General features: G+C 41.7%; 1 protein-coding gene across 1 annotated transcript in view; it reads left to right on the top strand.

The window, feature by feature from the left end:
- NT5C2 (5'-nucleotidase, cytosolic II) overlaps nt 1–12,551 on the top strand; it is a 59,733-nt gene that overhangs the window by 11,960 nt on the left and 35,222 nt on the right. The window contains exon 2 of the mRNA XM_030950951.1: nt 6,092–6,212. Coding sequence (XP_030806811.1) covers nt 6,112–6,212 — 101 coding nt within the window. The 5' untranslated portion in view covers nt 6,092–6,111. The remainder of the gene's footprint in view (nt 1–6,091; nt 6,213–12,551) is intronic.

Raw genomic sequence — 12,551 nt, 5'->3', positions numbered from 1 at the left:
TGCTGGAGCTCTAGGAAATGCACAGCCACTCTGTGGGTATGGTTGTCAGTAGAAAAATTCTGATTTAAAAATCCATGTAAAATAAGCAGGGTTTCGTTAAATATATTTTACAACGTATTTGATACACAGATGTTACTTTAGAATCTGTCTTTAAAGCAGATAAAATTCAGCCTGAAATTAGATCAAATTCCATAATAAATGGGATGAATAGAATTCTCCTTTCTTATACCTATTCAGAAGTAGTCCATGAGTTACCATTGTCTACCAGTCAGACCATAGTCAAGTGAACATACAACTAGGAATGCTTTACCAATTTCACCAAAAGTATACTCTTGAAAAAGCAGCTTCATGATGTAAGCCCTGTGGTGGTGTCCAAGAGTAACTGCTACCCCCTTCCTGCAGGAGGAGTCAGAGCCAGTATGCTTGGAGCTAGGAGGTTTAGTATGATCCATGGAGCAAGGAGAGTGTCATCAATCTAATGTAATCCAGTGGATCTTTGGATACCACAAGTGGCACCTGTAAGCTCACTACACATCTGTGGTTAACCTTAACAGGTTCTTAACAGCAGCTCTCTACCTCTTTAATACCCTGTAATCAGTACACAGAATTATCCTGCTTAAAGCCAACCTCAATTACCATGAGGTGAGAGTACACTTTGAAGTGTCTCTTGGAAGTAATTTAATTTTCTAATATGAAGGATATGTTTTGCCCATCCTGCCATAATGAACGTGAAGCCTTGCTGTCAGATAGGCAACCACACAGAAGTGGAAGATCTTCAAGTGAAGAATTTGACTTTAAGCACAAGGAGGGGAAGAAAAAAAGTCAGTTTTCTGATTTAGATCATTTAAAAGCATCACTGCTTATCTCTCAAGTCATGGACATAGTAATTTTCTGAAAGCATCGCTAATTAAAAACACCTTTTGGAAACAGTTTGCCTTTGGCCATCAAGCAGAAGTGTTGGCAGTAAAAGACAAGAGTGGTTTGAATTGTCATCCCAGGGAGAGGAAGGAGCTATGTGAACTAAGAGCTAGTGTGTAGAGCTGCAGTTCAGAATAAAATCAGAGCATCATTTGGAATCCCTGCAATCCCTGTGTCTTGGACCCCATCAGAAGCCTGCTGCTTTGTGACTTCTCAGTACAGGCTGACCTCTCTGTGTCTGCCAGTTGATGCTAAGTATTGAAACTTGAATTTGTGTAAAAGTATACTGTGCTAGGAACATGCAGTGTATCTGTCATTCATCCTGACAGCGCTAGGAACTCAGACTGACTTTTTGCACAGGGACTGAGGAATTAGTGCTTCCCACTTGCTCTGTGTCATTACCTTCACTGGGCCTTGCTATCCCTAGCTGACAAAATGGGGACAGCACTTTTGCTGCCCCTAAATGCATTATGTGAGTGGGAGCTGGTGAAGTGCTTTGGGATGGCAGGTGTGAGAATGGCACTTCTGGTGAGGCCAGGAGCCTGGCCAGCCCCTGCTTGCACAGTGGCACTGGGAGGTGCCATTGAGGAGGATGACACAGTCCTGACCACTTTTCCACCCCAGAGGATGAGGAGGTGTGATGCTAACCTGGGTGGATTTGACCTCCTGCAGTGCTCGCTGTCCCAAGTGCCTAGCCTGATCAAGGTGCGAGCTACTTCTGCCCTCAGTGGAGGGAGTGGAATGCTCCTAGAAAATGAGTCACTTGCTTTTCCTAACCACCCTTACATGGACAGTCCCCTAAGCTGCAGAAAATGTCGCTTTTCCCCTCCCCTGCGCTATTCCTGAGGCTTTGCCATGACCCAGACCAGGAATTTGACATGAGTCACCAACAAGCCAACCATATTCCTGCTTTTTGCAGGAATTTAGGATTTTAGGGTGGTTTGCTGCTCCCTTGCTGACACCCCACAAAGCACTTTGAGATGGAGCAGTGCTGCAGCAGGGAGCCAGGAGCCGCTCCAGGCTTGGCAAGGGCGTCACAGACTCGTCTGTCCTCCCACAGCTCTGGCTAGACACAGAGCTCCTGAGCTCCTGAGAGCCCTGGGCGTGGTGATTTTCCCTCTGCTCGCTCTCCGCTGTGCACGTACATGTGTGGGCTGTGCTGCCAAGGTATTAATGTGTGAGCAGAGGCAGATGTAGTGCACGGTGAGTCACTGTGAGTACGCTACAACCTTGGCTCCTGCTAGGGATGCTTTTGTTGTCGGCTGTGTAAGCTCTCGGAGAATATCCTAGAAACAGTGGGATTGTCACCAGAGTTTTGTTCGTCTCTGTTTTAGTGTGTATGCCTCTGATTTGGCACTGCATCATCAAAGTGTCAAGATGAACTCAGAAAAAAAAAGAGAGGCAGTCAGTGCATTTAGCATGAACATGTCGGATATTATCAGGTGCAGAAATTTCTAACTATTTGCTGCCCGAAAAAGATTTAAAAAGTAATAGTAAAACTTGAAGGGAAATGCTTCAGAACATTTTATTTAATTTCTATGAGTATTTGATAGAATACACTATGGATAATACTTTAAATAATCTAAAATCTGACAAATGGACTTAGTTCAAAATATATGCTAAAAATCTCATGTTCTTTTGGCCCAAAGCATATGTGCTGGGCAACAGCTCTGTATCAAAGCTTTGCAGCTGAGATTTAAATACCTTTTCAAAAGGAATCCTGTACCATAAATGCTATCAGATACTTAATTAAGACAGCACAAGCAAGGAGCATGTTTGCAATAAATTATGGGGATGTGTTCTGACAGGCTTTATCTATGTAAAGATTTCTATTTTTATGTGAAGCTATTTACAGATTATTGATTTCAAAAATAGATTTGTAACTAAAGAAAGATGCATCATATTTCAGTTGCTTGGAGTTGAGAATCCTGCCCGGCTGTCTGCTCTCTTAGATGTTTATTCCAGGGGCTTACAAGTGTACGGAGTGATTCTGTCCTTCTTATTTTTCCTCTCTATTTGGAAGAGGGAATTTGTATTCATGGACCAGGTCCCAGGTTTCTTACCCATGCAAGCAGGAGGTTGATTTTTATGCTTTTGAAGCACAGAACAATTTCAGTGAAGTCTGTGAGGCTTTTTGCATGAGTAGGACTTTGGGATGGCGAAGGTCCCTCGCAATATATTTTGTCAGTTGTCACTGTTTTGTTTCAGGGCAGCAAGCTGTTGTCACAGTGTCACTGGAGCCTGCTAAGCTGTAAGCCTGCCTTTGAGTACGTGTAATAGAAACCTTCAGCATATTTTTTTGCTACTTAATGCTGTGTGAACATTAAAAGAAATATTTTAATAAATCAAGGCAAAGCCTGAAGGTAGAGGTAATATTTTTCATTAGAAGAACCTTTAGAATTTGAAAACTTGCAAGCTTGTGTACCCAAGAGCCTGTCTATTTTTTCCAGCCATACCAGTTGGTCTAATAAAAGATACTGTCTCTGTCTACAAACCTTGTTGTGCCTGCAAACTCTGTTGATTGCATCTACAGCAAAATACTGCTGGATTATTAAAATAATTCAGGCCTTCTTTGCTTAATTATGGAAACTCAGATTTTTGTGGCTTCCTCAAGTCTCAGCTTTTTGAATCCCAACACACATGAAATGATGCTGTCTGGTTTCTCATACTGTAGAGGAGGATTTCATCACATAGGAGCTCAAACTGCTTCGCTGATTTCTTATATTAGAATGGCTATTATAAAGGTAGCCTGCTAAAATTCTTCTGCCATCTGGATTTTAGGATATTTTGTAGGACACTGTCGGTGTATACTGTCTGCTGTCTGGCATGGATGGCCTCTGGAAGCAGTCCTAGCCTAGTACCTGTGTCAGTATCTGATGTGGTGGTGGGGATGGAAGCAGGAGAAATGGGAAGAGGCAGAACATGATGTGTCTGGTGGAGTCTGTAGGTGTAAATCCTTGAATCTTGCTGTGTGTCTGGCTGGGTGAGCAGAGTGGTGTACCCCTTCTAAACAGCAGGAAGCTTGGATTTGGACTTGTTTGGAAGACCTAGACCCAGAGCTGTCCAACAATCCTAAAGCTAGCCATGCAGGAGTTTTTCCAGAGCTTTTTAATGTGCCTTTTTGAGACCTTCAGTGAGTATGTCTCTTGGACCCAAATCTGGAGCTCTAGGCTAGTAGCTTCAAAATAGACCAAGGTGGTGATGATCTGGACTATCTTGAAATGTCCATGGAGATGCTGCTTTTCCACCCTCAGAGAGCACGAGCCCTTGCTGTGGTTTGCAGAGTTGGGGTGTTACCAGGTCAGTCCCTCTGCTGCAAGCCTTGGCTGGGTGTGTGACCCTTGCAGGAGCACTGCTCCTCTCCTGAGCAGCCCTGCTGTCCCTGAGGAGCCTTGCTGCAGGCAGTGCCCTCCCTTCCCAGTGAAATGGGAGCAGGTCGGTGCTCGAGGGGCGTTCACTTCTGTGTCCTGTGTGCCTTCTGTCTGCCTTTGGGCACGGCTCAAATAGATAGCTGGTAATGACTTGTAAAGCCCTTGGTGGCTGTGGCTGGGGCTATTTTGGAAGCTGATTCTCCCTGCATGCCCTGTTGTGGAAGTTGTGGCTGGCTGGAATGGCCTGTCAGCCTCTCGCTGTGGTGACCTCCTCTCCTGGGTGTGTGGCAGGGAATTCAGGGGGAGAGCTCTCAGCAGTGACATGCAGTCTCTTGGGCTGCCTGCCAGGGCCTGAATTTGGTGACCTTTAGGATGTGGCAGAAGATGCATTTGTAAACTTTGGTTATAGTAACTGGGAGAATCCTGGAGGAGGAGGAGGAATGTATTTTTTACAGACAAGCTGTCTGCTCTCTGTTTGATGTTTGTGACCAGCAGATAGTAGGTAAATATACTAAGAAGTGCTGTGACAATTGGATCTGTTGCTATTTAATAGAATTTAAAAGGAAGAAATTATACACATTTCCTTGAGGAGCACGCGGCACTGAGAGCGCTGTGATTTCTAGCACTGGTTTGAACACTTATTCTGCTCTCTATTTCACTGAAATCATTAAATTCCCTCCTGTAAAATGAATGCAATCATATTTTAGAGGTGTCCAGATGTAGTTGCTATATCATTACCCATGTAGTTTGTGGGTGTTTTTGTTTCTTTTAAGAAGAGCAAACAAGCCAAGACCTGCACTCCAGCAGTTGTGTGGGTTACACCAGAATGTGGTTTCATGTAATATCTAATTTGGTATCACTGTGGGTTGTGTCTCCCACCCTGTTCTCCCCACCAGCTCTAATGACAGTGTTGTGGCAGGTTGAGCTGGGTTCAGCCTGGGTGCAGCTGACCAGTGGGGACTACTCAGCCTTTCCTCGCTTTTGGCCAGTTGGTTTTGATAGGTGAGGACTTGGACTGGTGAGCTCAACTGACTCATCATGGGGCTGCTTCATAACCCCACCTGGTGCCAGGGAATGCAGCAGCACGTGTCTGGCTGGAGGAGCAGGTGTGCTAATAGCAAAATTGGGAAAGGTGCCCCTCTTTCCTCATGGCAGGGCCCTCCTGATGAGAAGGACTGTCTGTGGTTTGGTGGTGACAGCCAGCACTTGAGAAGGGGTGCTTGTGTTTGTGAAGATCTGCTGGTGAATATTTGCATCGCTCAGGTTACAGGTTTGCAGTGTGTTCTTGCTCTGCCTGAATGTGTCTGACCTGCAGAGGACAAAGGATCATCTTTCTACTTTCCTTCCAATTGTTTCTCTGCTAATTTGGCATCAGTTTGAAGCTTTGTCTTTGCTTAGGGATCAAATGGCCAGGGACAAGGCTCTTTGTTTTCACTCTGTGGTAAAAGTGGCAAGGTCAGTCCCAGTGGGGCTTGTACGGTTTGCGCCTCTGAATTTATCTCATGTATTGAGGGTTTTCTATCACCTACAACTAATGCATATTGGTAACTCTAGCATCAAAAAATACCCCTTTTCAGCAATGAAAACAAGGTCTCTGTTTGTAAAGGCATTTTTCACCACAATAGATAGGAGTATCTTTGCAGCCATATAAAACAGCCTTCCCAGCTCTCTGTTTCAACATCTCAAAAATCAGCATCTTACTTGACCTGCATACTCAGGTCGTGCCACTCAGGAAGTCTTGCAAAGCACCTGGCAAAACAAACTTTGAGCTTAAGCAAGCTTTTCTTTTCTGTCTCTTTCAGAAATAAGTAAGCATTTGAAGATGACAACCTCATGGAGCGACCGACTGCAGAATGCAGCAGATCTCCCTGCGAACATGGATGGGCACGCTCTGAAAAAGTACCGCCGGGAAGCCTATCACCGGTAAGGCGTCCCTGGAGCTCCAAAACTGAACATAAACCCCACATTTCTTGGGGTTTTTTTGGCTTGTTAGTAAAACAGGAAGTTTGTTCTTACCTTCCTCATAGAAGTTGGTAGAAGAGAGCTTAGAAGTTGGCACAGTATTGGCCTGCAGGAGTTTGCAAACCACTGAGTTGAGATATATGTACTAGAGGGAGAGAGGATATGCTTCTCATTGCAGTCAAAAGATTAATCAAAGTCAGAATTTGGATAGAAGCTTTCAAGTCCATAAATAATCAGTGGCAGAGGTTTTATAATAGTTATTACAGTGCACACTGGGACAGCAGAGCCTTAGACGCTGGAATGCACAAATATGAATAAGGAGGAAATCAAATGGGGTCAGAAATTGTTTGAGAATTACACCTAGCGTGATTAACTTTGGGACCACAGGAGCATGCAGGAGCCTTAGGCAAGGGCCCAGCCTTTTCACTGTTAGATGTACCTAAAACCATCAGAGTTCAAAATAAAAGGAATGTTATCACTCTCAGTTTGTAGTTTGGGAATCAAAGTGCAGGCAGTAGGTTGTTTTTCCAAGATCACATTGGAGGTTTGGCTGATCCAAGTATTTAGGCCGCAGCTCTCAAGGTTCCAAGCGTAGAGCATAAAAGTGGGATGAAGTCTGTATCCTTATCAGATGTCTGGACTGCTGCAGAGTTAAAAACAACAGTATCTAGTAATTGTCAGTATTCTGTTTGTGGGAGGTGTATCTTCAAAGTTTAGCTTCGTTATTTTGAGAAGTCATACAGTGTGATGATGAGAGGATATTCAGCAGAAGGGGAAATGTATGTCTGATGTAGAAACAGAAACATTTAACCTCATGCTTAAATGCCACGTTGCATTTGTGATTCACATTGGTGGTATTTCTGGGGAAGTGTTTTGGAAGTGTTAGATATCTTTTGATTCTCCAAATGGAATCTAATTTGAGAAAAACGCCTTAGTGCATCATATGATTGGCCAGGTTGTGCAAGTTCCTGTGTCCAGGGCTAAGTGATGGATCCTGTGATGCCTTTCTGAAGCTTTCCAATTTCCAGTGAATATGTTTGAGCAACATGTCTTAAGTGGTGGCATTATTTGAATCTCTCTGTCAGCTGCTCTGTCAGATATGGACAGATACAGTTACATTTAATGAATGTAACTATATATAGCATGTAAGAAGAGAGGGATTTTATATCATTCCCTGTCAAAAAATCTTCACCTTGTTGCAGTCATTGACAGGTTTACCTTTGTGTCATAAATTTATTTAAAACTTCAGCTGTGTTACTCCTGAGTCAGATTGTGGAAGTCAAGTCAGAGTCATACCTATATTTTTTCTAAGTATTTCCTTAACATTTGTTATGTTTAAGTGCTGACAGTTTGCTAAATGTTGTACAGGATCCAAAGGAAGCCGTGCTTGTCTTTAAGAGTTCATACATTCAAGTCCTCATCATGTTTACCCTTACTTGTGTAAGAAATCCTTACTTTCAGAAAGAATTTCCTTATGGAAGTTGGGAGTGCAGTCACGTAAAGGAGGGTTTCCCACTAGGAGCTGGGATCTGGTAGCCCAAAATTAGTCTGTGGTAAAGTTTAGGTACCTGTTTCTAGCATCTAAAAATGCCTTAGGCAAAACATACTGAGCAGAAATGCTGCTAGCATCTCAGATTTTCATGGAAAGCACAACATTGGAAGTACTAGGGAGGCACAATATTAAGGAGAGGCACGTTTTTGTTTTGGAATTGCTATCCTCTTTCAAAGGGAGAGAGAGGGAGGGAATGGGAGAGAATGAGAGAACCTGATGCCAAGACTGTAGTATAAATCTGTGCTATTAATGGCTTTGGTATACCAGTTTCATGGGAGTTATTTTGATAATCCAGTATTGTGAGAATCTGAAACAACCTCATTCCAGAGGCAGTGTTGTCAGATTTCTATTTCTGGTACTTTTCATGGGTGTAGTGTTAACAGATGTGATGTTACTTTAAAAAGTGCAAACTTGACATGATAAAGTACAACTGAAGTTATTTCCCCTTGGTGTTTGATATTATATTTTTTAGTCTTTTATTAATGCTTTAGATGCAGAATACATGTGCTGGTCACAGCCATGAGTTGTAGGATGTGAATTTGTTTCACTAAGGTCCAGGTATGCTCTGACTCTCTTCTGCTTCTTTGCTGAAGCACTGCAAATTTTATGAAAAAGAGAAATAGAAAATACATGGTCTCATTGTCAAGATTATTTTCTCTTTCTTCTTTTTTTTCTGTCTCTTTTTTTTCCTTACTGCAGCAGCTAAAGGAAAAATTCTTGAAAACATAAATCTAAAGTGACTTAGAAACAAAACCAATAAGAACATTGCATTTAAACATACTATGTTTTTGTTACCTGAAAGCTGGTCAAAGTTATTTTATGGGCCCAATCTGAAAGGCTGGAGCAGCTTGGCTGCTACACCACATTTACAGATGAGAATAAGTGGGACTAGCTTTTGTTACCTGTGTTGAAAGCCTAGTTGAGCTCAAATTCAGCAGATTTTCTAAATGCTGCTAGGAATTCTTAGTTTTCTGAAGGGTGAAATTTAAAAAAATTGTTTCACTGTTTGTTTGCTTCATGCTTACTTAAATACTGGTGGAGATACCTAGACCAATCAATTGAACATTCTTGTTCTCATGAAGTACACCAGATTTGATACGCTTGAATTGTAAATGAATTCAGACAAAATAAGGGGAAAAGCTTCCAAAAGCAAAATAGTTTACCTTAAAAAATATATATAAATGTTCTTGCGGCCATGAAACTTTTAAAAAATTTTTAAAAATTACCTCTGAAGATATCACTCTGTCATAGTTTACAGTGGTCATTCTTACTTGGAATGTGTTTTTTCAGGTGCTGCACTTCTAATTGTATCATAATTGATGGATAGATGTTCAACATATAATAATTGTTGGCAGAAGTCCCAGTTGAGACTGGTTTAACTGGTGTAGTGCATACTGACTCAGAGTATAATGACTATATCGTAATCATATCTGAATGCCATGGGCATGTTCAGAATCAAATTTTATAGCTATAGAATCAGAAAAATCTGTTGGGGAGGAGAAGTGGTGGGGTTTTATCTTCAGGGAATTTCTGACAACTTTGATGAAAGCTTTTGGTTGGCTGGTGTTGCTGTCAGACCTTGTTACACAACACTGCTGGCGCCTGTCGGAGGTGAGGTCTGAAGATGAATTAATATGCAAGCTACATGTTACTCATTCTCTAGCAGAGGTCACTGGTAAGAGGATACTGCATTACTGTGCTATTGGCAACACAGATTTTAATTCAGAAATAAAATGGATGTGCAGTTCTTGGGAGGCTTTTCCTTGGTGTTTGTGGTGGTGAGGCCGCCTCCCTTGTGTGCTGCTTGTTGACTTTTCCGGGTAGAGGATAATCACCAGATCACTTGTTCTGGAGTACTGTCATTTAATGTGATTGTAATTAGGCAAGAACTAGGTTGACTCTGAGCCACCAAATTGCCCTAGTGTCTATTTTTTAACTTGGAGTGAGCACTTCTAGGCACCCTCTGGATTATCTCACATAGCTCTTTAGGGTTTAAATAGCAACCCCATCTAGTTAAAGCAAATAATGGAAAAAGTTGGTGTTCCATCCACTCTTGTTACTGACAGTTACCAAGATCCAGGAAACAGGTATTTACACTTATATTTATTTATCTGTGGTTTTGGCTTAACAGAGCAGTAAGGCTGAAATGGCCTTTTTGTTAAACATACTGGCTTTGGGATGCTTCTACCATTTTGCATCAGAATAATTTGAGACCTCTTATCCTGAATGTGGGGTTTCTGTTGTTGTTTTAACTGTTGTTACTTGTTTACTGGCTAGTGCAGGGTGTGTGGCATCATGATTCCTAATCCTAATTCTCCTGCTGACTGCTGATAGAGTATTAAGTTGCTTCATAGTTTTGTACTTCAGTTTGCTTTCAGAGCACCTTATGGTGGTGATGTAAGTGTTTTTAGTTGTTACTATAAACTGAGATTCTAGATTAAAAAATAGTATGTGCTTTAATAATGACAAAGCAAAAGGATTGCCAATGGGTTGTTTTGATTTCATGGATTAAATATGTACTTTAGCTTGTTCAAATTTGTAGACTCTGGGCTATTCACTGCTAATCTTGTTTCTTTACTTAATTGTTACTGGATCATCAGTGATTGCAAACAGGTGGAAATGTTGTATAAACAAGGCTGTGAGACTTGAAACTGTCCATCTGTTTAGGTGGTTATATTTAAAGTCCCTTCAAAACGATCAGTTCACTGAGGTGGAAAAGCAGAACAAATCTTTAGCAGTCTGAAAGTGCTCTTTGCATGGAACACAACTGGACAGGCCATGTGTGGTGTTCCCATGTCCCGGGCAGCTCTGGAGGCTCCGCTGGCCGTGGTCTGTCCTGCTGTGCCTGAGCAGCCTCCTGGGACCTGTGTGTGGTGGCATTTGTGTGGCAGAGGGCAGCCTGTGGCTCTCTCTGCTTTGTTTTAGTGCTTTAGACACTGGAGGAGGGAGGGGGAGTGTGTCCAGTCCGTAGAATGGGTGAGTTTACAAAAAAGCACGCTACTTGCCAAATTAATAATAAAGAAATTACATTGCAAATGTCCCATGATCCTTAGCTTTAATAGTTTCAGGGAGCAGACAAGTGTTATTTTGGGATGGAATCCATTTGTGAGCTTCTTGGCACTTTGCTGTTGCCTGGGAAGAAAACCCAAACAATGGAAACAGAAATGACCAAGGCTCTCTCTTTGCATCTGATTCCTGCAGAATTTCAGAGGGAAGTGCTCATAGCTGTGTTTCTTGATACAGCCTCATCAGGCTTTGAATCCAGTCATTACTGGATTTTCCAGTTTAATGTCACTATAACTGTGCAAGGGCAGTTAGACTTGTGAAATTGTGGGGCATGGTGTTGGAAATGTTACTAGAAGTGGCCAGGAAAATTTTATGCCCTTCTTTTGTTTCCCTTGTCTGATGCAATTTCATCCCCTAAAGTTATATCAAGCCCAAATACTATCTCTAAATGCTATTACAAATATTCAGAATATTCATCATTGGTTGAAGAAGGAATAAAATATAACTCCAAAAATCTAGAATTAAAAAATAAAACCAAAATGGTATGATAAAAAATAGTATATGGAATGACTAAAGAGGCAGGACTTAGCAAAGGGACAGTTTCATTGGTTTAAAAAATTTAAAGCAGTTTATTTCTTCTCTAAGGCAGCTACCAAAACATCCAGCACCCAAAGATGAGACATTTGGGTGATATGGTAGTATCATCTTTAGATTGCTCACTTGCTTTGTACCAGATAAATAAGGTCAGTGGGGAAGTTTGCTGGTGCTGGTGGAAGTCACCTGAGACCAGAACTGTAATGTCATGCAGTGACACAAGTCCCCAAGCAGACAACATCTGGGGACTAACTGGTCATACTGAGAACACTGAGTTGTCATAACAGTAGAGGGATGTTTATTTCATTATTCACCTTTTTAAAGAGGCCACGGGGACCTTGGGCGTGGGAGACTGTTAAAAGCTAATCCATTTAGTTCCCATTATTTCTTTTTAAATCTTCTAGCTTATTAAAAAATGGAAGTTGTCCATAAAGCGAAGATTAACCAAAGTTCCTAAACCCTGAGTAAGAGGGAATCTGAGCCTTCTGGCCAGTTAGTCCCTGTTTTGTGGTTGGCTCAAGCCCAACTGTCCACCACAGGCTTTTTTAAACACGCATGTAGGTCATCCCTAGCCAGCTCCCACTGTATTTGCTGTTCCACTCAGCAGTGTTGCAATTTTCTTTGTATTTATTTAATTTCCAGTGAAACACACTGCCCAGAAAAATGCTAATTGCTGTAAGGTATTTGTAGACACATTTGGAAAATTATTATGAAGTGCTTTGTTCCAGAAACCTTGCCTCACATTGTTCATTTTCATTTCTTTGCTATGAGGAATTGTGAGCCATCTGCCAAGTTCCTCCTTAATTGTAAAGTTCTGTGCATTTTGTTTATTTTGCTGGTCAAACTACAAGACTGTTATGCACACAAATTTCATTCAGGGCATACAATTCTTTAGAGGTTTTGCACAAATAAAATAAAACCATTTCTCCCTCTCTGTTTGCTCCTCTCCAGTGTTACTTGAGAAGAGTTGGGATTTAGGTTCCTGCTTCAGAATTGATTGACAAGAACAGTAACAAAACCAAGACCAGTTATCCTGTCAAAATATAAAGGACTATGAATTGCAGAGTTGTGGCTATCAGGGCTGTGTGGCTTCCCTGCTGCATGCTCAGCAGTTCCTTCTTCCTTCAATACAACACATTTTTCTCTTA

The sequence above is a fragment of the Camarhynchus parvulus genome, chromosome 6, assembly GCF_901933205.1.
Source record: "Camarhynchus parvulus chromosome 6, STF_HiC, whole genome shotgun sequence".
NCBI classification, from domain to species: domain Eukaryota; kingdom Metazoa; phylum Chordata; class Aves; order Passeriformes; family Thraupidae; genus Camarhynchus; species Camarhynchus parvulus.
This window is presented reverse-complemented; position numbering and strand designations above follow the sequence as displayed.